Here is a 27,316-nt window from a genome sequence, read left to right as displayed (position 1 = left end):
TGGCCATTGACTGGCCATTGACTGACCTTTGGCTTCTTGACCCCCAGAATGTAAATCTCCCATGCTGCTTATCTCCTTTGCTAGTAAATTGCAATAAATGTGAAAGAGAAAGCTGAGCGGTTGCCAAATGCACCAGCTCTTTGCCACATCAGCATAAAGGATTGCTTTCTTTGACGTTACAAAACACTCTCGTGCACATGGGAACTCACCTGTGTGCAGGTTACACTTTAACAGCAACTGGATGAGAAGTTGATAACGGAATGTTATCTTATGGTCATGAAAAATTATAAGGATATCTGTAACAGCATTTCCAACTGCTGCTAAAGTGCAAACTTGGAAAATAAGCAACGGTTTAGAATTTGTGCAGCTTGGGGTTTTGTCTCCATAGACTTCTAATTGGGAGGGGTTCCCAGAGGCCATCTAGTCCAACCCCTGTCTCAGTATAGGATCTCTACTTAAGCTTCCATAGCAGGGGAGCTTTCCAGTCTTTTCTTGAAGGCACACAGAGAAGAAGAAGTAATTTCTTCCATTGCTGAACCATTCTTACTCTCAAAACATTGAAGAATTGAAATCTATCCTCCTGTCATTCAAAACCATTAGAACTGGTCCTATTGTTTAAATAGCATAGAGTCACACTGGAGGATCCAAGGATGCATCTACACTGTAGAATGAATGCAGTTTGACATCACTTAAATTGCTAAGGCTCAGTGCTAATGGGAGTTGTAGTTTTGCAAGGTCTTTAGCTTTTTTGCCAAAAAGAGCCGGAGCTCCAGTGAAGTACAATTCCCAGGATTCCATAGCATTGAATCATAGTGAGTTTTGTGTGTGTGTGTGTGTGTGTGTGTGTGTGTGTCAGGAGTGACTTGAGAAACTGCAAGTCACTTCTGGTTTGAGAGAATTGGCCATCTGCAAGGACGTTGCTCATCACCATCTTTGTGGGAGGCTTCTCTCATGTCCCCACACAAGGAGCTGGAGCTGATAGAGGGAGCTCATCCATGCTCTCTCCAGATTTGAACCAGCAACCTTCGGGTCAGCAACCCACCCTTCAGGTCAGCAGTCCTGCCAGCACAAGGGTTTAACCCATTGTGCCATCAGGGGCTCCGCCATAGCAGTTAAAGTTGTGTCAAATTGCATTCATTCTACTGTGTCGATTCAGCCTCTCAAGGTGCCTTTTGTGTAATTATTCCTCATAAACCCATATACATATGAAGCTGCGTATAAGGGAATGAGCACAAAACTCACCCTGATGCCAAGTCTCAATAAAGAAGGGGACTTGCCTCATCCGGTTTCTGGGAGCAGTGCATTTCCATGCAATCGTTTTACTCTAGTTTTGCAATCTAGGTTTCTGTTCCAGTCTCACAAAAGCAAGCAGCAATCGTTTGTGTTTCTGTTCCCAGGAGATCGAATGCCAAGTTCCTCCGAAACCTGGGCCTGACTCTCGATGGGAATGTTCTCGTTTGCTTTCAGATTAGTATTTGAGAGACTTAGTCAGAAAGTCCCTGAAAGTATTGAGAGCATTCCCAGCTCTTTCGTTTTGATTTTCCCGTTGGCTTTGCACTCAAACACTTCCCTAAACATTAGTTTAATTGTGTTTAAACTGTGATTGTGTTTAAATTGTGTTTAAATTGTGATTGCCTTCCAAGTGTAGGGTCTTGGTGGTGGGTCCGTAGGTGACCTAGATGCTTGTGGGCCAGGTCTTCCCAGTTCTCTCTTGGTGTTGATGCCACAGTTTTTAAGGTTGGCTTTAAGTCCACCTTTTGATCTCTTTTCCTGTCCACCAACATTACATTTCCCATTCTTGAGTTGAGAGTAGAGTCTTGAGTTGAGAGTAGAGTATTTGCTTTGGTAGATGGTGACCAGGTATTTGGACAATGTGGCTGTCCAATGGAGTTGATGGCGTAGGAGAATTGCTTCAATGCTGGTGGTCTTTGCTTTTTCCAGATGCTGACATTTGTCCGCCTGTCTTCCCAAGAGATTTGCAAGATTTTTCGGAGGCAACACGGATGTAATCATTCCAGAAGTTGAGTGTGATGTCTGCAGATGGTTCATGTTTCACAGGCATATAACAGGGTTAGGAGGACAATAGTTTCATAGACAAGCATTGGTCTCCCTACGAATGTCCCGATCCTCAAACACTCTCTGCTTCATTCAGAAGAATGCTGCACTCGCAGAGCTCAGGCGGTGTTGTATTTCAATGTCAATGTTGACTTTCGTGGAGAGGTGGCTGCCAAAGTAGTGGAAATGGTCGATGTTTTCTAACATTACACCATGAAGCTGTATTTCTGGCATTGCAGAGGGATTGGCTGGTGCCTTTTGCTGAAAGAACACTTTGGTTTTCTCAATGTTCAGTGAGAGGCCGAGCTTCTCATATGCTTCTGCAAAGGTGTTTAGACAAAGTAATCATGCTTTCAAATTCCCAAGATTTTAACTGCTGTTTCACAGTGGCAAGGTTTCTGAATGAAGTCTGCAAATTGAATGTAGGGCAAACGTTATGTTCTTCTATTGTATAATATATTCTGCATTTTACATTGTCTTTTTATATATGCCAATAAAGGCTTATTGCATTGGATTGCATTGGATTGGAGATGTTTAGAATGGCTTGTTGTAGGTCTTCTTCTGAATGTGCACAGACCACATTATCATCAGCATATTGGAGTTCTATGACAGATATTGTTTTGGCTGTCAGTCTGCTAAGTTTGAATAGCGTGCCATTTGTCCGATAGATTATTTCCATGCTGGTGGGAAGCTTCCCATCAACAAGGTGATGTGATGACTGTGGGGCAATGACACATCCCTGTTTGACACCTAATTGCACCTTAAATGGGTCACTTTAGGAACCAATGCCTTGATCTTGACACTTTACTCCTATGAATGCAATCAAGGATCACATTGGCCTTTTTAGCTGTTGTATCACACCTTTGCCTCTTGTGTCCAGACTCCTAGATCCCTGTCTTGATGTTTCTTTGCTTCTTCCCCTCCAGCAAGAAGCACTTTAAGAAATGCATCCTCTTTATCCACTCCTGCCGCCTGCGTGGAGGGAACTGCCTCGTCCATTGGTAAGGTCTGCTTCTTGCATGTTGCTCATACAGTTCCATTTCCATTGCTTCCCTTTGGTTAAGAAAACTTTTAAAGTTTCGTTTCTTGATTATTATTATTTTTTAAAAAAATATTGAATAGGACCACAATACCAGATGGCCTGATTTCTTTCATCCACTTCCTTTGTTTTGTTTTGTTTTATTTACAAGTTTTCACAGTTTTATAATATAAAGGAAAGGGGGAGTTGGATGGGAGATAGCAGAAAAATATATGTTGGTCACAGAGTTTTGTTAGTGAATTAATTGTATATATGAGTTTATTGTGTCACTGGGGGGGAAGGATAGGAGATAGTATTAAAATATCATATGTTGGTCACGGAGTTTTGTTAGTGAATTAATTGTATACATGAGTCTATTGTGCAAAGAGGTGGGTGGGAATTGGAAGGAAAAAAGACGGCATGAAAAGCAAACCCTCGGCTAGTTTTTCAAGGGACGTTGCCATAATTCCTTGCCATTCACTATGCAGATAGAGCTGCAAGACAAAATATCTGAAGAGCTGGAGGATTCTCTTTTTGGAAAAGAAGCCTGTCACAAAAGGCAATATTTGGGGGAGTCGGTCATATTAGTGATGCTGACCAGGACCATAATACAGTAGAGTCTCACTTATCCAACGTTCTGGATTATCCAACACATTTTTGTAGTCAATGTTTTCAATACATCATGATATTTTGATGCTAAATTCGTAAATACAGTAATTACTACATAGCTTACTGCGTATTGAACTACTTTTTCTGTCAAATTTGTTGTTAAACATGATGCTTTGGTGCTTAATTTGTAAAATCATAACCTAATTTTATGTTTAATAGGCTTTTCCTTAATTCCTCCTTATTATCCAACATATTCACTTATCCAACATTCTGCCCACCCGTTTATGTTGGATAAGTGAGACTCTACTGTACTTCCATAGGGGCCGGGCTAAACCACTGTGTTGCAGAAAAACCCTGCTGACTGAAAGGTCAGCAATTTGAGTCCAGGTCAGGGAGGAGCATCCGCCGTCAGCCCCAGCTCACCTGCCCACCTTGCAGGTCAAAAACAGAAATGCGAGTAGATAAATAGGTACTGCTTTTAGTGGGGAGGTAATTAAAGACCTCAATTGGAAGAAAGCTCCTTGGCATGGAAGATGGAGCAACAGCACACCTTCGTGGCCAGAGTCGAGCACAATCTCCAAGATGCTGGAAATAAGATTGGAAAAACTGTCTTTACCTCTGTTTGTGTTGTCTGTCCTTGTTAATTCTGTCATTAGCATTGAATGTTTGCCGTATGTATGTCCTGTCAGCGGTTCTGAGTCGCCTTTGGGTGAGAGGGGTGGGATATAAATACTGTAAATAAATAAATTGTTATACTTATTCCCTAACACAGGGGTCCCCAAACTAAGGCCTGGGGGCCGGATGCGGCCCATTGAAGCCATTTATCTGGCCCCCACGGCACAAGGGCAGAAAGGGACCCAAGGGACCTCTTACAACCCTTATTATTATTATTATTATTATTATTATTATTATTATTATTATTATTATTAACATTGAGGCTGGGTGGACATCTGTCAGGGCAATACTAATGGCTTTTGGTGCACAAGGGCAGAAGGGGATTGGACTAAATGGTCCAAGGGGTCTATTCCAACCCTCTTTATTGTTGTTGTTGTTGTTGTTGTTGTTATTTATTTATTTATTTATTTTTCAAACTTATATGCCGCCACTCCCCTAGGGCTCGGAACGGCTTACAAGAACCGGCTAAAATCAACAATTTAAAAAACATTTTAAAAACATCTTTAAAAAAAAAACCATCTTAAAAACATCCTAAAAGCACCTTTTAAAACATCAGCAACAGAACTCAAAAGCCAGAACTCAATGTTATTATTAACATTGAGGCTGGATGGCCATCTGTCAGGGATGCTTTGCTTGTGCTATTGGTGCACAAAGGCAGAAGGGGATTGGACTAAATGGCCCAAGGGGTTTCTTCCAACCCTCTTTATTATTATTATTATTATTATTATTATTATTATTATTATTATTATTGAGGCTGGGTGACCATCTGTCCGGGGTGCTTTGCTTGTGCTTTCGGTGCACAAAGGCAGAAAGGGATTGGACTCAATGGCCCAAAGGGTCTCTTCCAACCCTCTTTTTTATTATTATTGTATTATTTATTATTTTATTTATTATTTATTATTATTTATTATTATTTATTATTAGTATTATTATTGTTATTATTATAACTATTATTAATTATTATTGCTCAGTGGCCAACTATAGTCCAGCCCTCCAACGGTCTGAAGGATTGTGAACTGGCTCCCTGTTTAAAAAGTTTGGGGACCCCTGCCCTAACATATAAAGGAGTTCCACCTACAATATCTTCTATTCCAAAAGCAAAAGGATTCTTATCATCGGGCGTTCACGTTGATCTCTCTTATATTGTCCCATATTTTTTCTTATCTTCTCCTCTGAGCCTGTATAGTAAGTGTTCCATCGAATTGTTCTATCGATTTACTTATACATGCTCTGTTTCCCCCCTAGTTTTAATAATATCCATCCATTTACTTATCTCAGAATCAGTTCTTTTGTTAATACGTTAGCAATACAGATGTAAATACTTACTGTATTGGTCTATCTTTTATGCAGATCCTGAGTATATAAATGTGCTATTGCTCTCCAATTATGGGATTCCATCCTGGTTTGTGGTTTGGAAAGGCTTGGGCTTAGAATTAATGTTAATTAATTAATAACTTGCCTTCCTTCTCTCCTCCACAGCCTTGCTGGCATCTCCCGCAGCACCACCTTGGTCCTGGCCTACATCATGACGGTGACGCAGGCCAGTTGGCGCGAAGCCCTGCAAGCGGTCAAGGCTGTCCGGCCAGTGGCCAACCCCAACCCGGGTTTCCGTCAACAGCTGGAGAAATACGAGGGAAGCCGCTCCGAGCAGAAGGTGAGAACAAGGCCGTCTGGGTTTTGATATGGACATGTCTCTGGGTGCAACTACACCAGGCATGGGCCAACTTCGGCCCTCCCTCCAGGTGTTTTGGACTTCAACTCCCACAATTCCTAACAGCCGTTAGGCTGTTAGGAATTGTGGGAGTTGAAGTCCAAAACACCTGGAGGGAGGGCCGAAGTTGGCCCATGCCTGAGCTACATTGTGCCACTTGACATGACTTTATGTGACATATTTCAATGCTATGGAATACAAGGAGTTTTGATTTTACAAGGTCTTTAGCCTTATAGAAATACGTTTTAATAAATGCATGCTATTGAAAGTATTTTATTATGGTGATATAACTGTGTTGTGCCTCACCTTGGGCCGTGAGGAGAGGCAGGTAATAAATATCATGTTCTTGTTATTATTCTCATCACCCCCTAGTACCGAATAGTGCTGGTGCCTAACCATCAATATAATGTTGTTGCTGTTAATGTTGTTATCATCATCATCATCATCATCCTCTACCTAATAGTGCTGGTGCCAACCGTCAATACAATGTTGTTGATGTCGTTATTATTATTATTATCATCATCATCCTCTACCAAATAGTGCTGGTGCCTAACAATTAATATAATGTTCTTCCTCCTCTTGTTATTGTTGTTGTTGTTGTTGTTGTTATTGTCATCAACATCAAAAGCCTTTACGAAATAGTGCTGGTGCCTAACCGTCAATGTAATGTTGCTGATATTGTTGTTGTTGTTGTTGTTGTTATCATCCCCTATCAAATAGTGTTGGTGCCTAACCATCAATGTAATGTTGCTGATATTGTTGTTGTTGTTATTACCCCCTATCAAATAGTGTTGGTGCCTAACCGTCAATGTAATGTTGTTGTTGTTGTTGTTGTTGTTGTTGTTGTTGTTGTTGTTGTTGTTATCATCCCCTATCAAATAGTGCTGGTGCCTAACCGTCAACGTAATGTTGCTGATATTGTTGTTGTTGTTGTTATCATCCCCTATCAAATAGTGCTGGTGCCTAACCGTCAATGTAATGTTGCTGATATTGTTGTTGTTGTTGTTATCATCCCCTATCAAATAGTGCTGGTGCCTAACCGTCAATGTAATGTTGCTGATATTGTTGTTGTTGTTGTTATCATCCCCTATCAAATAGTGCTGGTGCCTAACCATCAATGTAATGTTGCTGTTGTTGTTGTTGTTGTTGTTGTTGTTGTTGTTGTTATCATCCCCTATCAAATAGTGCTGGTGCCTAACCGTCAATGTAATGTTGCTGATATTGTTGTTGTTGTTGTTATCATCCCCTATCAAATAGTGCTGGTGCCTAACCGTCAATGTAATGTTGCTGATATTGTTGTTGTTGTTGTTATCATCCCCTATCAAATAGTGCTGGTGCCTAACCGTCAATGTAATGTTGCTGATGTTGTTGTTGTTGTTGTTATCATCCCCTATCAAATAGTGCTGGTGCCTAACCATCAATGTAATGTTGCTGTTGTTGTTGTTGTTGTTGTTGTTGTTGTTGTTATCATCCCCTATCAAATAGTGCTGGTGCCTAACCGTCAACGTAATGTTGCTGATATTGTTGTTGTTGTTGTTATCATCCCCTATCAAATAGTGCTGGTGCCTAACCGTCAATGTAATGTTGCTGATGTTGTTGTTGTTGTTGTTATCATCCCCTATCAAATAGTGCTGGTGCCTAACCATCAATGTAATGTTGCTGTTGTTGTTGTTGTTGTTGTTGTTGTTGTTGTTATCATCCCCTATCAAATAGTGCTGGTGCCTAACCATCAATGTAATGTTGCTGTTGTTGTTGTTGTTGTTGTTGTTGTTGTTGTTATCATCCCCTATCAAATAGTGCTGGTGCCTAACCGTCAATGTAATGTTGCTGATATTGTTGTTGTTGTTGTTATCATCCCCTATCAAATAGTGCTGGTGCCTAACCGTCAATGTAATGTTGCTGATGTTGTTGTTGTTGTTGTTATCATCCCCTATCAAATAGTGCTGGTGCCTAACCATCAATGTAATGTTGCTGTTGTTGTTGTTGTTGTTGTTGTTGTTGTTGTTATCATCCCCTATCAAATAGTGCTGGTGCCTAACCGTCAACGTAATGTTGCTGATATTGTTGTTGTTGTTGTTATCATCCCCTATCAAATAGTGCTGGTGCCTAACCGTCAATGTAATGTTGCTGATATTGTTGTTGTTGTTGTTATCATCATCCCCTATCAAATAGTGCTGGTGCCTAACCATCAATGTAATGTTGCTGATGTTGTTGTTGTTGTTGTTGTTGTTGTTGTTGTTGTTGTTGTTGTTATCATCCCCTATCAAATAGTGCTGGTGCCTAACCGTCAATATAATGTTGCTGATATTGTTGTTGTTGTTATCATCCCCTATCAAATAGTGCTGGTGCCTAACCGTCAGTGTAATGTTGTTGATGTTGTTGTTGTTGTGTGGTTTCCAGCCTGTATGGCCATGAAAGCCTTTGACAGTGTTGCTGTTGTTGTTATCGTTGTCATCCTCCTCCTCCTCTGCCAAATAGTGCTGGTGTCTCACCAAACTGCATGAGTTTATGGAATGGAACCATAAACTCATAGACTCTACATTATTGGGCCATGTCAGTTAAGGTGATGCCAAACTGCATTCATACCACAGTGTAGATGCATCCTTATACACAACAAGCCTATACAAAACATTGTTCCCTTCACCAAGCATAGTTCCTATTGATAGTCTTGAGGGCTGAGAACGTAGTGGTGCTTTTTGAAACCTAATTATTAGATTTTGCATTATTTGTAATGTTTAAATCCAGCCATGTGCAAGAATTGCTAGGGTTTCTTTTATTTTTATATTCATATTTTAATGCAGTTGCATTGTATTAATTGTATGATGATGATGATGATGATGATGAATAATTTACAAGTGAACCTTGACTGGATAGGCCTGCCAGAAGAGATGGGTCTTTGGTTGTGTTATGTTTGTCTTAAGTCCCTATATTGGGAGAAAGACGAGATAGAAATAAAGTACCACATATACTTGAGTATAAGCTGACCCGAATATAAGCTGAGGCCAAAGCAATTTTACCACAAAAAAAAGGGAAAACGTATTGACTCGAGTATAAGCTGAGAGTGCGAAATGGAGCAGCTACTGGTAAATTTCAAAATAAAAATAGGTGCCAATAAAATTACATTAATTGAGGCATCAGTATGTTAAAGGTTTTTGAATATTTACCATGTTTCAAAGAAAGACAGTAAACTATCTCTGTAAGTGGAAAAGTAGTCAACAAAAACAATATGATACTAACATAATAATAATAATAATAATAATAATAATAATAATAATAATAATGACTTCCATTAAATGACTTCCAAAAAATGAAGGAATTACTGAGCGGCATTCCATGGACGCCGATATTAAAAAACAAGGGAGTTAAGGATGGATGGGAGTTTTTCAAAAGTGAAATACTCAAGGCGCAAATGCAAACAGTGCCAACAAAGAAGAAAAATAAGACAAGTGCAAAGAAGCCAGAATGGATGTCCAAAGAACTTCTAACTGAGCTAAAGCTCAAAAGTGACATGCACAAGAAGTGGAAAAGGGGAGAAATCACCAAAGAAGAATTCAAACGTATAGCCAACACCTGTAGGGAAAAGGTTCGCAAGGCTAAAGCGCAAAATGAGCTCAGGCTTGCCAGGGACATAAAAAACAACAAAAAAGGTTTTTTTGCTTATGTTGGTAGAAAAAGGAAGAAAAAGGAGGCGATAGGGCCACTGCAAGGAGTAGATGGGGTGATGGTGACAGGGGATAGGGAAAAGGCAGAACTGCTTAATGCCTTCTTTGCCTCGGTCTTCTCACAAAAAGAAAGCCATCTTCAACCTCAGCAACATGGAATGGACGAAGGATTGGGGGAAATCCAACCCCAAATAGGGAAACAAGTTGTCCAGGAACACCTGGCCACTCTAAACGAATTCAAGTCCCCAGGGCCAGATCAGCTACATCCAAGAGTATTGAAGGAACTAGCGGAAGTTATTTCAGAACCACTGGCAATCATCTTCGAGAGTTCTTGGAGAACAGGAGAAGTCCCAGCAGATTGGAGGAGGGCGAATGTGGTCCCTATCTTCAAGAAGGGAAAAAAGAACGACCCAAACAATTACCGTCCGGTCAGCCTCACATCAATACCAGGCAAGATTCTGGAAAAGATCATTAAGGAAGTGGTCTGCAAACACTTAGAAACAAATGCGGTCATTGCTAATAGTCAACACGGATTTACCAAAAACAAGTCATGCCAGACTAATCTGATCTCGTTTTTCGATAGAGTTACGAGTTGGGTCGATACAGGGAATGCCGTGGATGTAGCATATCTAGATTTCAGTAAGGCCTTCGACAAAGTCCCCCACGACCTTCTGGCAAACAAACTAGTAAAATGTGGGCTAGACAAAACTACGGTTAGGTGGATCTGTAATTGGCTAAGCGAACGAACCCAAAGGGTGATTCTCACCAATGCGTCGTCTTCATCATGGAAAGAAGTGACAAGTGGAGTGCCGCAGGGCTCCGTCCTGGGCCCGGTTCTGTTCAACATCTTTATTAACGACTTAGACGAAGGGTTAGAAGGCACGATCATCAAGTTTGCAGACGACACAAAACTGGGAGGGATAGCTAACACTCCAGAAGACAGGAGCAGAATTCAAAACGATCTTGACAGACTAGAGAGATGGGCCGAAACTAACAAAATGAAGTTCAACAGGGACAAATGCAAGATACTTCACTTCGGCAGAAAAAATGGAAATCAAAGATACAGAATGGGGGACGCCTGGCTTGACAGCAGTGTGTGCGAAAAAGATCTTGGAGTCCTCGTGGACAACAAGTTAAACATGAGCCTACAATGTGATGCGGCAGCTAAAAAAGCCAATGGGATTTTGGCCTGCATCAATAGGGGAATAACGTCTAGATCCAGGGAAGTCATGCTCCCCCTCTATTCTGCCTTGGTCAGACCACACCTGGAATACTGTGTCCAGTTTTGGGCACCGCAGATGAAGGGAGATGCTGACAAGCTGGAAAGCGTCCAGAGGAGGGCAACTAAAATGATTAAGGGTCTGGAGAACAAGCCCTATGAGGAGAGGCTTAAAGAGCTGGGCATGTTTAGCCTGCAGAAGAGAAGGCTGAGAGGAGACATGATAGCCATGTACAAATATGTGAGGGGAAGTCATAGGGAGGAGGGAGCAAGCTTATTTTCTGCTGCCCTGCAGACTAGGACACGGAACAATGGCTTCAAACTACAGGAAAGGAGATTCCACCTGAACATCAGGAAGAACTTCCTCACTGTGAGGGCTGTTCGGCAGTGGAACTCTCTCCCCCGGGCCGTGGTGGAGGCTCCTTCTTTGGAGGCTTTTAAGCAGAGGCTGGATGGCCATCTGTCGGGGGTGCTTTGAATGCGATTTCCTGCTTCTTAGCGGGGGGTTGGACTAGATGGCCCTTGAGGTCTCTTCCAACTCTACTATTCTATGATTCTATGATTCTATGATAATTTAAAAACTTCATTTGCACACTGCCCTATCTCCCCATGGGGACTCAGGCTTCCAACATGGTAACAGACAAAAATTCAATGCCTATATAAACAATGCAGAGCTAGATATAGATCTATAATTATATATACTAATTTCGCAGATGCATTTCTCCCTGAAACATTAGCAAATCTTCTCTCTATATATGTGCATTTCCCTCTTGCAATATTTGGAAGCCCTATATATTTATGTTTATATCTATCTAGACATCTCTATATGTGTGTGTGTGCATTTCCCCTGCAATATTTGCAAGTCGCATATATCTATATTCATATGTATCTCTATCTAGACATCTCTCTATATATAGATAAGTAGCTTTGCCCGGCCACGCGTTGCTGTGGCTTATGCTTTCAGAGTGTTGTTCTTTATTTACTGTCCTTATTTTAGAGATTATATTGTTCTGTATTATTATATCACAGTAATTATTACATATTATATTTATAATCTTATTTTATCTGCTTAGAACTGGATTATATGAGGCCCCTTCTTCACAGCTGTATAAAATGCACACTGAAGTGGATTATATGGCAGTGTGGACTCAAGATAATCCAATTCAAAGCAGATAATAATATTATAAATGGGTTATATAGCTGTGTGGAAGGGCCTTGAGCCTACACTGCCATATAATCTAGTTCAAATCTGATAATCTGTATTTTATAGGTAGTGGGGAAGAGGCCTAAGTGAGGCCTAACTCTGCCTGTCCCCTGGGCTGAGTGGGTTGCTAGGAGACCAAGTGGGCGGAGCTTAGCCTTCTAACTGGCAGCAATTGGATAAAAACAATTATTCCCCTCCCTGTAATTAGGACTTTATATTTCTTTTCTTTTTGTTGTATGAATGTAGAGGCATGGATGAGGGGTTGTGCTGCCAAGTTTAGTGTTTCTGGGATGTGTAGTTTTGTTGTTTTGTCCTAGGCCGAAATTTCATTACCCTTTTATATATATAGATTATATCTGTATAGGATTTGCAAAGACCTGCAAACATATGAGGGAAAAATTCATATATAAAATTAATGTAGATAGATAGATAGATACAAATATTTAGATACATAGGGATTGCAAAGGCTTGCAGGGGAAAATGCCTATATCTCCGTAGCAGAGATTAACAAATATTTCAGGGGAAAATGCTTTTATAAGATTAATGGATATATGGTCATCCTTTTCCTTGGTGCCGTTTCCAGATCCGCCGGCGACTCGAGCGCAAGTATGGCGAGAACCCCTTTAACGACGTGGAGGAAATCGGGGCGCTGCTGACGACGGGCAAAAGGAGGGAGACCTTCAGGGATGAAGACGCAACGCAGGCCGCGATGCCCAAGAGCACAGGCGCCAAGCGCACTGATCCATTTCTCTTGCGCATGAAAGAGACCTTCTTCTGCCTCCCGGGGTGCCTGAAATGAGACCCTCCCAACGCACTCTGAGCATGCGCAGAGGCTCGGCTCACCACATCAGACTGGCCAAGGGTGCAACACCCCTGGCAAAGAGGTGCTCTGTCCAACGGAGAGAGGGTAAAAATGTGATAGAGGACACACTTTGGTTTCATAAAGAAGGACACTAATGGGTGACAGTGCCCAGCTTGCTTTGCCTGTCCGGTCTCATTTTTGCAGATTTAGGGGAAGGGGGGACCCAAGGGGTCATCTAGTCTGACCTTGCATCAAGTGCAGGAATCCATAGCTAACTTTCCCCACTTTTGCTGGCTATCTAACCTTTACTTAAGCAGTCCTATATGGTAGTCCAAAAATGGACAGCTTGTCCCATTGGAAAGTCCTAAGGAAGTAACTTTTGGAAGATTTAACAGCCCTAAAGAAAACTTATTCTGAAGTCCCTTAAGACTCAGTAGGACAGCGTTCGAAGCCATGCCATGGATTTCCCAAAAAGGAGATCCTTGGGAAGGAATTTAACCAAAGAATCCTTATGTACGTAGTTCTCACTTAGGATCAATATTTTTGTTCCAGAGAAGGATAGATATATAAAAAGAAAGCCCAGGGAGACTGTTATTGCATGGCAAAGAGCATCCTTCTTCATTGTCTGTATACTGTGTCTACATTGTAGAATTTAGTGCAGTTTGACACCAACTGCTAGGGCTTGGTGCGATGGCATCAAGGGAGTTGTATGAGGGTTGAATGAAAAGTAATGCCTCCACCTTCGTAACTCCTCAATGAATTCAGTACTGGTATGCAGCAAGTACTGGCTTGTTCAGTAGACTCTCCTCTACAGTTAGTTCCATTTGGGGGGAAGCCTTAGCATTGAACGGTTGTGTTGTTAAAGTGTGAAGTATGGAACCCGTCAGTCAATGCGACTTAAGCAACGTGCAGTCATTGAATTCTTGACAGCAGAAGGAGATTCATCAGAGAATGCAAGCTGTTTATGGGGATTGTGTGGATGTGAGTCCTGTGCGTTGTTGGGCAAGTGAGTTTAAAGATGTTGAGGTGGGAACATCTGACTTGTGTGACAAACAAAGAATTATTCCGTGACAGCCTCAAAAAAATTGTTCATCGTTGGCAGAAATGTATCCAATTGTCTGGTGATTATGTGGAAAAGTGAATTGTGGTAGTTAAAGACTGAGCATATTCTAAGGATTATTTCTGCGTTTGGTTTATTAAAATATTCCCATCCAAACCCAAGTAACGAAGGTGGAGGCATTACTTTTCATTCAACCCTCGTAGTTTTGCAAGGTCTTCCGCCTTGTCTTTGGTGTGGTACCCACACTCTTTGAAAGGAATTCCTAGGATTCCATCGCATAGAGCCATGGCAGTTAAAGTGGTGTCAAGCAGCATTCATTCTACAGTGTAGATGCACACCTGGAAGTCTTCTCTTTGCTGTGTTTTAGGCTTTCCTAAAATGAATGTGGTGTGATGCATTAATGCTGTGGAATTGTGGGATTTGGTAGAGAAGGCTGACGACCTTGTAAATCTACAACTCCCATGGTTGTTAAAGTGGTGTCAAGTTCCCTTCCTTCTTCAGTGCGGATGCTCCCTGAGCCGCTTTGCTTCCTCTTGCGATGCCTAAACTACATTTCCAGATGCCCAAAGGGAAAGCAATGCTCTCATGCTGCCCTTCCTCCCATGTAGCTGCAGCCTTTGACGGCAATATAGAGAATTGTGCACATGTGCCTGCAAGTGAGGAAGGTATCAGATTAGAAACCGAAAGCGAGCGTTATCAGGGCAAACAGAGGCGTGGTGTTTGCACAGTCATGTCCCTTCCTTGTCTGGGTTGGAATCCACAAAGTCTTTCATGCTTTCCTAAACACAAATGTGTGTCTGGATCTGTCCTGCCATATAGCTGCTGTTTGAAGCTGCATTATGCGGTCAGTGTAGACTCATATAGTGCAGTTCAATGCAGGGGTTGTTGTTTTTGGTTCTGCATAACTTTTCCATCTGCACATTGTTTACATTTGTTTAGAGTCTTTAAGAAAACAAAGTGGAGGAAGAAAGAACAAACTTTCAGAGCATGAAAATGTGTATAAAAGAGTGGCTTTGATGGGGAATTGTGATACAGATTTCAGGAATTTATTAGAGACAGAAATGCAACAGGCCTGCAATAGAAATTCAATGCAACCTTGATTCAAACCAAGCTGGAAATTGCACATGTTTAAGGATGAATTCAGAGCCTCCGGTGGCTCAGTGTGTTAAAGCACTGAGCTGCTGAACTTGCAGACCGAAAGGTCCCAGGTTCAAACCCGGGGAGCAGAGTGAGCGCCCGCTGTTAGCTCCAGCTTCTGCCAACCTAGCAGTTCGAAAACGTGCCAATGTGAGTAGATCAATAGGTACCGCTCCAGCGGGAAGGTAACGGCATTCCATGCAGTCATGCCGGCCACATGACCTTGGAGGTGTCTACGGACAATGCTGGCTCTTCACTTAGAAATGGAGATGAGCACTAACCCTCAGAGTTGGACACGACTGGACTTAACGTCAGGGGAAACCTTTACCTTTACTAAGGATGAATTCACATTGTTGCAGTTTCTGCATTGCTTTAACTACCCCAGATCCATTCTGTGAAGTGCTGGGATTTGTAGTTTGTTGTGGCCTCAGGACTCCCAGATAGAGATACTGCAAAACTACAAATCCCAGGATTCCATAGAATGGAGCCATAGCAGTTAATGTGTCAAAATGATATAATTTTGCAATGGAGATATACTTTAAGACTTGAATCCACACTGCGCAACTGTAGCAGTTTGGCACTTCTTGAACTGCCATGGAATCCTGGTCTATGTAGTTTGCTGTGGTCCCAGCACCTTGGGACACAGAACGGTTAATATCTCACAAACCTACAACTCCAAAGTGGTGTCAAACTGCTATAATTCTGCAGTGTAGACGTCCAAAGTTTTCTGGCACAAAGGACTGGACATCCGCATTCAGTGCAAGGAGGGTTGGACCCAAAGGATCAGCATTCTTGGAGACCAGCATTTCCTCATCGTCATTGGCCAGAATTCTTTACCTTGAGCAACTCGACACCTACTTTGCTTCCTGCTCTTGGGCTTAGGGCTGGATATTTCAGTCCTACTCAGACATTACTACTAATGTCTGAGTAGGACTGAAATATCCAGCCCTAAGCCCAAGAGCAGGAAGCAAAGACACAATAGAAATACATTTTGGCTGAAGGACCTACCAAGCCCAGCACAGTTTTCAGTCTGGTTTATAGCACCGAACAAGACAGATAAAAGTTTCTCCCAAGCATCAGTATTTTATAGAAATTCAGAACCAAGCAGAAGAAGAAAATGTGCACAAGAGCTATATCTAATGCATATGTGGCTGGCCATCCTTATCTGCAGCACAGAATGTCTCCAAAGCTTGTTTGTTGTTTAAGAGGATGTTCTCAGGGTCTGGCACTGGATGTCGCCATAACTTCTGGTTGATGGGCACATGTCATTTATAGCAAAGCACAAAATGACAAAGCTTGGCAAACAATGCAGACGATGTAGGAGATGTCAGCTATTGTCAAAATAGGCTTCATTAGGCTCACAAAAATGGATCAGTATGCCGCTGAATCTTTAATTCTTATTTCACACCAACAGTCTCAGAAGGGAGTAAGGAACAATTAGTATTTATTTACAAAGACAGCACTTCCATACTGTGGTCTTTCTACCATTAAGATCATTCCTAGTTGTTTCCGTTGTTTATCCCTGTGTTTCCTGGACACACAGCACATCACATTTCTTATCTCAACACAGTTCATAAAGCAGCTGTTCTTTGGCAGCTGACATGCCTTTGATGTGAATTGAGATTATTGTCATGGTTGTTTCCTGAAAATATCCGATTGTTTGGTTGCATACTGCAAGTTGTTGTCGAAGGCTTTCATGGCCGGGATCACAGGGTTGTTGTATGTTTTCCGGGCTGTATGGCCATGTTCCAGGAGCATTCTCTCCTGACATTTCGCCCACATCTATGGCAGGCATCCTCACAACCTCTGAGGATTCCTGCCATAGATGTGGGCGAAACATCAGGAGAGAATACTTCTGGAACATGGCCATACAGCCCAGAAAACACACAACAACCCAATACTGCAAGTTGCTTCTGGTGTTAGAGAATCAGCTGTCTACAAAGATGTTGCCTAATGAACGTCCAAATGCGTTACTTTTCTGCGGGGAGGCTTCTCTCATATGCCCCAGGAACTATTAGTAAATTGCAAAGATGTGTAATGGTATAATAGCAAAAGTGCTTCAACATGCTTTGGGCTGTTCATTGCTATGTGCGCACATCACATAGCATGCCTATCCAGTGTCCCAGTGTTTATCAAGAGCGGGCAATGTGCATGCTGCTTGATTGACATGGATGCCAACAGGCATTGATTTTGTTGTGTAATGTTTGAAGGCATATGTCCTTATTCTGGATTCAGTGATCTCTAGCATTGGAACTGTTTTGTGATATTTAGGGTACGTTTACATTGTAGAATGAATGCAGTTTGGCACCACTTTAGTTGCGATCACTCAATGCTATGGAATTCCAGGAGTTGTAGTTTGGAGAAGCAACAACACCTTATAAAATTGTAACTCCCTGGATCCTATAGCATTGAGCCATGGCAGTTAAAGTGAGATCAAACTGCATTATTTCTGCAGTGCAGATGCACCCTTGGTCAGACCAAATTAATATCCTTCTTTGCCCTTCTCAGAAATTTGGAACATTACCACACCTCCCATTGCTTTTTGGATAACAGACTAATATTAATCCACGATCCTGTAACAGGACTTTTTCCTTAGTGTTAACAACATGACTAAAGAGGCTTAAAAGGCAGAACAATTATTTGTAGCTCTGATCCCAGAGATAACCAGTGATATTTATTTTTTATAAACAGAAAAAAATGCTGTTAAATAATTAAAATATGCTTAAATACTATAGAAGGGAATGTGTTGTTTATTTCATACAGAGATTCCTCAATAGTATGTGTGTGTTTGTGTGTGCATAAATGTATCTGCATGGTGTGAAAATAGTCTCAACCGAAAGGAAAAACATGGGCCAACTTGGGCCCTCCAGGTGTTTTGGACTCCAACTCCCACAATTCCTAACAGCCTACTGGCTGTTAGGAATTGTGGGAGTTGAAATCCAAAACACCTGGAGGGACAAAGTTTGCCTTTACCTGGTCTATTGCTCTGGAGCTGTTGTTTGTCTTGAAACTCAGCCAACATTGTGTGGCTGCCAAGGATTAAAACTGCGGGCTGGCTGTAACATGGAGAAACATGTCGGGAACAGAGTAGAAGTGTGTCCTTTGTGTGCTAAAAGCACACCGTTTCTATAGGAAAGTATTCTACTCACTCTGCGCCTGTTGCACCTCAGCACTGGATCATCTTGTTCTTGACACACACTCCACCACAGCAGACTTGGGTTTTTTTTCAGTTTATTAATAATTAATTCATTAATTAAGATTTTGATAGCAAAATCTTAATAAAGAGCAGTAAGGAAAGCAGTAATCCAATTGCATAGGCAATCTGCAGAATACAGTTCAAAGTCTTTGTAGAAAAAAGTTCAAAGTCTCTAAAATAGCATTTCAGTCCTGGAAAACAAGGTAACATATTTTGGAGTTCAATACAATCCAAACACAGAAACTAGGCAGTAACAGAAGCAAGGATCTATTTCCATGAGCAGAGACAAGGCAGGAGTTAAGCTTCCAAAATTCAATGTTGCTCCGTCTAAAATCTTTCCCTGTTTCACCCTTTTTAACCATGCTTACAAGCTGGGAAAGCATTCCTCTGACCTTGGGTTCCCACATGTTTATTAGCTATTCTCACAGAACGTCTGGGATGAACTCTTAACCTTAATCTTGTGTCTCTATCTAAGGAAAGCTCCTCTGACTCGCTGCCAGAGCCACCTGGACTTTGTTGATGTTCAAAATCCTGTGAAAGGTCACCCTTATCACTAATTTCAGCTTCCCTGCTGGCCTGAGGCTTTTTTTTAACAATTCAGAGCCTTCAACATTTCCTTGGTCAGCCTGCATTTCTCACAATTCAGAACCTTCAACATTTCCTTGGTCAACCTACTGAAACCCAAATGCCCCCTCATCATCAGACTGAACCACAACAGCGCCATTGCAGTTCTTCTGACAAATGCTCTGAATTGCATTCCATTGCACAAGGGTTCGAAGATAGTCCTCCTGGTGCTTCATATTCCCAGCTCACTCAAGGATGTGGCTGGAAGCGTGGAATTAGTATCTTTACGTTTATTTTCAATACATCCTCATCAGAGTTTTAGCCCAGATTGTCCCCTCTTTCCAACATTCCATGACTCCAAAAGACACTGAGAAGCAGCAAACAAAAGCAACTAAGTACCACTATTTTTTAAAAAAACTCCAAAGTCAGGACAACACTTAAAAAGGGGGGATTCCAGAGAAAAAACAATCAGGGCCAGTTAACACCTCCAGACAGGAAGCAGCCAGGCTTTGAAGTTGCAAGGCTATTCAATGCTAATCAAGATGGCACATTGCAACATTCACACTAGCCTCAAGCAGGCAAGAGTTCTTTCTCCTACTTTGGATATTCCACAGATATATAAACCTCACTTGCCTAGTTTCTAACAGACCTCACAACCTCTGAGGATGCCTGCCATAGATGAGGGTGAAACATCAGGAGAAAATACTTCTGGAACATGGCCAGACAGCCCAGAAAACTCACAGCAACCCAAAAACAACTAAAATCAGGAGGATGATGGGACTTGCAATCCAACCCTTATGGAGGCTCTCTAAGAGGGATATTTGCAATTTATTAGTAAACACTGGATAAGTCTCCCTCATCTGAAATCCTTGGTACCAGACATCTTTTAAATTATAGAATATCTGTATTTTTAAATATAGTGAATGAATGGATGGTGGGAAAGGGGGCTAGTCATACATCTGGTGGTAATTGAGGTTTTCTCTGGGAAAAGGGGAGGACTCTACTCACTCAAAGGCCGCATAAAAAGCAGACACCACACATATGTTGCAATCTAGCCTTGAGACACCTTTTCACCCAGCACCAAGCCAGAGTCCAGTAGTAATACAGTAGAGTCTCACTTATCCAAGCTAAACGGGCCGGCAGAACCTTGGATAAGCGAATATCTTGGATAATAAGGAGGGATTAAGGAAAAGCCTATTAAACATCAAATTAGGTTAGGATTTTACAAATTAAGCACCAAAACATCATGTTATACAACAAATTTGACAGAAAAAGTAGTTCAATACGCAGTAATGTTATGCTGTAAATACTGTATTTACGAATTTAGCACCAAAATATTACAATATATTGAAAACATTGACTACAAAAATGGCTTGGATAATCCAGAACCTTGGATAAGCGAGTCTTGGATAAGTGAGACTCTACTGTAACTATAGCAGTTTATTAGAGAAAACATGTACCAAGGGGGAAAGGGTATTTTCCAAAAGAGCAGTAGAAAATGAGCTATAAAATAGCAGTAGTCCAAGTACAAAAGAACAATAGTCCAAAAATGGCAAGGTACATGAAATCAAGGAAGCCAAGATTACAGACACACTGGTGAATTCATACGCCTGGAAGCAGAACTTTTCCCAAGGTAAAACTCTTCAGGAACATAGGCAACACACTGGAAACTTGAAACATGGACTTGAGAGCAAACACAGAAACTTGAAGCTTTTGGTAACATTGTCTGCTCTGAGGCACCAAGTAAACACCACTCAATATAAGCCCAAGCCCGACCAAGAAGCCATGAGATCATATCTTTGACACCTGGATTTCAAGGACTTCCCACAGAGCCTCTCTAGGCCCCTAATCTATCCTTCACTTCCTCTGTGCAAAGAACTAATCTGATTTTGCGGGAAAATTCCCCTTCAGCTACATCAGCTATAGGCCAGTTTCCAAGAGAAATTGACCTTTCGTTGTTTTCCCTTTTTTTTGCGGTGTTGCTAAGGAACGAGCACTGGAATCCAAAACATCCTCTGTCTGCATTTTTCTCTGATCTAAAGCCGGCAATTCACCCAGATCACAGACTCCTCAATAAGAGACCCATCATTCCCATCATCCCCCTCCTCTTCTGAGAAATCCCCACCATCTTGCTGAGTCCCAACAATCTATTCCTGCAGCTCTGAGCACACTTTATATCCTTTACGCAAAGTAACTTGAAAAGGAGGGGAATCCTCCTCTTCCTGTAAATCTTTTCCAATTTATTTGGGTTGCAATACAGGCAGCAGCTGATGGCATTGCCCATGCTTGCACTCTGGAGCATTTCCAAGGCTTTTTTCCCCAATGCATGCTCACATTGATCACATGGAAGGCAAGCACAGAAGAATGGGATGTGTGACTAGCCCCCTTTCCCCCAAGTCAAATGCGGTCTATTTTGGCTTTCCGGAGTAGTTAGACTCCCCCTTGACACCATCTTTTTTCTTCCTTTAAATCTGGGCAGAGGGCTTGTGGTATTTGCATTCAGAAGTCATCGCAAGTGGGGAAGAAAGCCTTCAATTATTCATCCTAGCTAATTGCCATGTGGAGCCCGAAAGGCACATGAAAAGGCATTGCACTATAATTGCCTCATCAGCCCTAAGAGATGAGGATATCTGTTAAGACTAAGTGGTACGATGCTCCTAATGATCAAACCTCTTTGCAACGGCTGAGTTTTGACCTTCATCCCCCAGGCAAATGGACCCTGAAAAGTCAAAGAAGTCTTTTAAAGGCAGTACTTCACTCTCCTTAACACTATTGTGGTTTCATCAAAAAGCCGCCTTTCCTTCAGTCAAAGGAACAGTCGTCTTGTGCATGTAAGTCGTTTCTGATGTATGGCAACCCAAAGACAGAGCATGTTGGGGATTATGGATAATAGATGGAAGCTCTAACGTGTGCCCGTGACCCAGAGACACCTTGCTAAATGATGCACCACTCAGCTTTGCAGAATGAAGTAACACAGGAACTTTTACTAAATATAAGAGATCAACAGATCAATGGTATTTACAATAGTCCCTCTGATTGCTTACAGAGATCAGGCAATCCTTTCTTAGTCCATAAATCTGCTTCCTGAAGATCAGCAGCAAATCAGGCCTCAAAAATAGTCAGGCCTCTCTGAGTACAGAGCCATCTTCTTTTCAGTCAATACACATACATACATACACATACACACACATACACACACACACATATATACATACACACACACACACACACACACACACATACATACATATACATACATACACACACACAGAAACCTGTTCAAACTGGTTCTCCAGCAGCAGGATAACAACAGTTACAAACCAATTCCCAGGTCCTTGCAAACTCAGCCAATTGGCTTCATGCATTTGATTTTCCAGTTAACACACATATAGTATCTTGATAACCCTGACAGAGCATTCTTGGCAAAATTTATTGAGCTGATTTGACATTGCCTTCTTCTGAGGCTGAGAGAGTGTGAGTTGCCCAATGTGACCCTGGAAAGTGTAGGTTCGAACCCTATTTCCCAGAGTTGTATTCCAACACACAAAAGCATTACAACACACTGGCTCCATCGGAGAAAGAGCCATTGATTCTTATCCACCCTTGTTGGACTCATGGCATCGAGATAACTGATGGATTCTTGTGTGCCTTTCAAGTGATTTCCTTCTTATGGGGTTTTCTTGGCAAGATTAATCCAGATGGAGGTTTGCTATTGTCTGAGGCTGAGAGAGTGTGACCTTTGTCACCTTCCCAATGGCGCTCAATGGATTTCCATAGCCAAACAGGGATTCGGACCCTAGTCTCTAGAATTCTAGCCAAACCTCAGTTGTTTCCTTCCATGGTGCCTTTGTATACTGCTTATTGCCAAAGCTGAAATTCTACTGAATTCATACAAGACTGATCATACTCAGGGAAGCATGACTCTGATAACAACCAATGTCAAGCTGGGTTCCCGCCCTCTCCTTGTGTTTTGGCTACCACACACCGGGCAGTCCAACAACAAGGTTTAAGTCCTTTTTTTCCTCCTGCTCAGAAATCCTATACCACAGGCTTTTATCCATGCTAAGTGGTTTGAGCATTGGAATATGATGCTAAAGACCAAGATTTGAATCTCAGATCAGCTATGGAAACTAATGGAGCAAGTCATACTCTCTCAGCCTCAGACTGAAGCAATGACCAAGGTCCTGTGAACGAATATGGGCTTTAAAAAACTCCTTATGGAGAGAAAGAGCAGAGTATAAATAAACATAATAATAATAATAATAATAATAATAATAATAATAATAATAATAATAATAAAAAATCTCAGCCGGCATTTGGAAACAATAGACATTGACAAAATCACGATCTGCCAACTGCAAAAGGCCACCCTACTGGGATCTGCACACATCATCCGAACATACATCACACAGTCCTAAACACTTGGGAAGTGTTCGACTTGTGATTTTGTGATATGAAATCCAGCATGTCTATCTTGTTTGCTGTGTCATAATAAAATAATAATAATAATAACAATAACAACAACAACATCAACAACAGCAATGCAGCCCAGGAGCAAGCCATCAGAACAAATGCAATTAAGGCCAAGATTGAAAAACCAGCTGATGACCCAAAACGCAGACTGTGCAAGGAAGCTGACGAAACCATTGATCATCTCCTCAGCTGCTGTAAGAAAATTGCACAGACTGACTACAAACAGAGGCACAACTATGTGGCCCAAATGATTCATTGGAACTTATGCCTCAAGTACCACCTCCCAGCAATAAGAACTGGTGGGATCACAAACCTGCAAAAGTATTGGAAAATAAGCACGCAAAGATACTGTGGGACTTCCAAATCCAGACTGACAAAGTTTTAGAACACAACACACCAGACCTCACAGTTGTTGAAAAGAAAAAGGTTTGGATCATTGATGTCGCCATCCCAGGTGACAGTCGCATTGCCGAAAAACAACAGGAAAAACTCAGCCGCTATCAGGACCTCAAGATTGAACTTCAAAGACTCTGGCAGAAACCAGTGCAGTTGGTCCCGGTGGTGATGGGCACATTGGGTGCCGTGCCAAAAGATCTCAGCCAGCATTTGGAAAAAATAGACATTGACAAAATTATGATCTGCCAACTGCAAAAGGCCACCCTACTGGGATCTGCGCCCATCATCCTAAAATACATCACACAGTCCTAAACACTTGGGAAGTGTTCAACTTGTGATTTTGTGATATGAAATCTAGCATATCTATCTCATTTGCTGTGTCAGACTATGTCGTTGTGTCAATAATAATAATAATAATAATAATAATAATAATAATAATGAAAACCAGGGTTCAAATCCTTGCTCAGCCATGGAAACCCACCTTAACAAGTCATGCTCTTGCAGAGGAAGGCAAAGGCAAGAACCTGTCTCAAAAGGCGGAAAATCTTGCTCCATGTTTATGACACCGTCCATTATATATTGCAACATCTGCTTGCATTTCTTGCCTGACTTTCTCAGATGGGCGGGTTGCCAGATCCTATTTGCGACCTCTTGAGAGATCATTATTATAAATCCATGACACTCAAGTTTGCCTGTTTTGCAATTGCAGCAGCTTAAAAGATCTGCTGCAAATTGCAAAAGATTGCAAATGGGATCCAGCTGTTGTAGCTGCCGTTATTGTTATCAGTCCCACATTTTATAAAACAGCCTCTCCTTGTGTTCTTTCATTTTTTTTAACCATCTGTGTGATTCTTTGTCCAATGTAAGTATGCCAGTAGCACATTTCTAAAATGTGTTTTTTAAAAAAGAGAGAAAAGTTTTTTTTATAAACTTCATAATTTAATCTGTTAGATACTGTAGAGAGCATCTATAAATAATAACTATCAGTCCAGAATGAATAATAGAAAAACAATGTAAAAGGAAAGAAGAACAGAATTATATATGAATGTCTCTAATGCAAAGGATGGGAAGTCACTAAAATGGAAGGAGGAGAGTGTATAACCAAATACAAACATTGTATAGATGTTAAGAAGTATTGTATTGGTTGATGCTTTGAATCCCACCCACAGGAGAAAAGCGGGATAGAAATGAATAAATAATAATAATAATAATATAGATTGGTTTCATTGTTTTGTATGAATATGTAAACTGAAAATAAAAAAGAAGCAGGGCTGGACTGGAGAGTTCTTGTGGAGCTCTCTTCCAATTCCAGGATTAAATAAAGTTCCTTTAGCTATTTAATCTTCCTCTCCTTTTCCCTACCTGGTAGAAAAAAGAGGGCTGGACTTTTTGGCCCTTAGGGGTCCCTTCTAACTCGAGGACCCTATACTTTGAACATCTTTCCATTGAAGTTGGCAACAGACTGTGTCTTTGCACACAAGGAGCCTCTTTCAAAGGGGTGCATTTGTCCGGAGGGCTTGGGATGCGCTTTCCTGTCTGGCATAAGAAAAGGGGTAGACTGGATGGCCTTAGGGGGTCCCTTCCAACTCAAGGACTCTATACTTTGAACGTCTCGCCATTGAAGTTCCCACAGGGATGTCTCTGAACACATCTCCACAGGGCTGACTTTGCACACAAGGAATTTCCTTCTCTGGATTGGCATTTGTTAGGAGGGCTTGAACTGTGCTTTCCTGTCTGGCAGAAAGAAGAGGGGTGGGCTGGATGGCCTTTGGGGATCCCTCCCAACTCAAGGACTCTATACTTTGAACATCTCTTCATCGGGTCTGTCTTTGCACACAAGGAACCTCCTTCTCTGGATGCACACTTATCGAAATGCCTGGGATGCGTCCTCCTGCCTGGTAAAAAAGGAAGGGTGGACTGGATGACCTTTAGAGGCCCCTTCCAATTGCTTCTCTCCTAGGACACAATGGCCTTTGGAGGTCCCTTCCAACTTGAGGACTCTATACTTTGAATATTTCTCCACTGAAGTTCCCACAGGGCTGTCTTTGCACACAAGGAGCCTCCGTCTCTGGATGCACATTTGTCAGGAAGGCTTGGGTTGTGCCTTCCTGCCGGGATGGTATTTTCCTGCCTGGATGAAAAGGAGGGTGGGCTGGATGGCCTTTGGGGGTCCCTTCCAACACAAGGACTCTATGCTTTGAACATCTTTCCACTGAAGTTCCCACAGGGATGTCTTTGAACATATCTTCCCTAAAGTTCCAACAGGGCTTTCTTTGCACACAAGGAGCCTCCTTCTCTGGATGCGCATTTTGTCGGGAAGGCTTGGGATGCGCCTTCCTGCTTGGCAGAAAAGGAGGGTGGGATGGATGGCCTTTAGGAACCCCTTCTAATTGCTTTTCTTCTAGGTCTGGGTGGTCTGGGAGGTCCCTTCCAACTCAAAGGACTCTACACTTTGAGCATCTCTTCATTGGGTCTGTCTTTGCACACAAGGAGCCTCCTTCTCTGGATGTGCATTTTGTCGGGAAGGCTTGGGATGCACCTTCCTGCTTGGCAGAAAAGAAGGATGGTGGGCTGGATGGCCTTTGGGGGTCCCTTCCTACTTAAGGACTCTATATTTTAAACATCTCTCCACTGAAGTTCCCACAGGGATGTCTTTGCACACAAGGAGCCTCCTTCTCTGGATGGGCAAGTTGTCGGGATGTGCCTTCTTGCTTGGCAGAAAACAAGGAGGGCGGACTGAATGGCCTTTGGGGGTCCCTTCCAACCTGAGGACTCTATACTCTGAACATCTCTCCACTGAAGTTCCCACAGGGATGTCTTTGCACACAAGGAGCCTCCTTCTCTGGATGGGCAAGTTGTCGGGATGTGCCTTCTTGCTTGGCAGAAAACAAGGAGGGCGGACTGAATGGCCTTTGGGGGTCCCTTCCAACCTGAGGACTCTATACTCTGAACATCTCTCCACTGAAGTTCCCACAGGGATGTCTTTGCACACAAGGAGCCTCCTTCTCTGGATGGGCAAGTTGTCGGGATGTGCCTTCTTGCTTGGCAGAAAACAAGGAGGGCGGACTGAATGGCCTTTGGGGGTCCCTTCCAACCTGAGGACTCTATACTCTGAACATCTCTCCACTGAAGTTCCCACAGGGATGTCTTTAAACATCTCTCCTCTGAAGTTCTCACAGGGCTCCCTTTGCATACAAGGAGCCTCCTTCTCTGGATGCGCAATTTGTTGGAAGGGCTTGAAATGCAAATTCCTGCTTGGCAGAAAAGAAGGAGGGTGGAATGGATGGCCTTTGGGGGTCCCTTCCTACTCAAGGACTCTATATTTTGAACATCTCTCCTTTGAAGTTTCCACGGGGCTGTATTTGCACACAAGGAGCCTCCTTCAAATGGATGCACATTTGTCGGGGGCATTATAATGGTGCTTTCCTGCCTGGCAGAAAGGAAAAGGGTGGACTGGATGGCCTTTGGGGGTCCCTTCCAACATAAGGACTCTGTATGTGTGTGTGTGTGTGTGTATATATATATAATATGTTTA

At 42.1% G+C, this 27,316-nt stretch overlaps 1 protein-coding gene across 2 annotated transcripts in view; it reads left to right on the top strand.

Moving 5' to 3' along the window:
- Positions 1-17,889, top strand: part of dusp15 (dual specificity phosphatase 15) — a 34,470-nt gene extending 16,581 nt beyond the window's left edge. For both annotated transcript variants that reach the window (XM_062979169.1, XM_062979170.1), the window contains exons 5-7: positions 2,982-3,056; positions 5,837-6,011; positions 12,737-17,889. In XM_062979169.1, coding sequence (XP_062835239.1) covers positions 2,982-3,056; positions 5,837-6,011; positions 12,737-12,952 — 466 coding nt within the window. In that variant the 3' untranslated portion in view covers positions 12,953-17,889. The remainder of the gene's footprint in view (positions 1-2,981; positions 3,057-5,836; positions 6,012-12,736) is intronic.
- The last annotated feature ends 9,427 nt before the right edge of the window (positions 17,890-27,316 follow it).

Source organism: Anolis carolinensis, chromosome 4, assembly GCF_035594765.1.
Source record: "Anolis carolinensis isolate JA03-04 chromosome 4, rAnoCar3.1.pri, whole genome shotgun sequence".
NCBI lineage: Eukaryota > Metazoa > Chordata > Lepidosauria > Squamata > Dactyloidae > Anolis > Anolis carolinensis.
The sequence above is the reverse complement of the archived record's forward strand: the minus strand, read 5'-3'. Positions and strand labels throughout refer to the sequence as shown.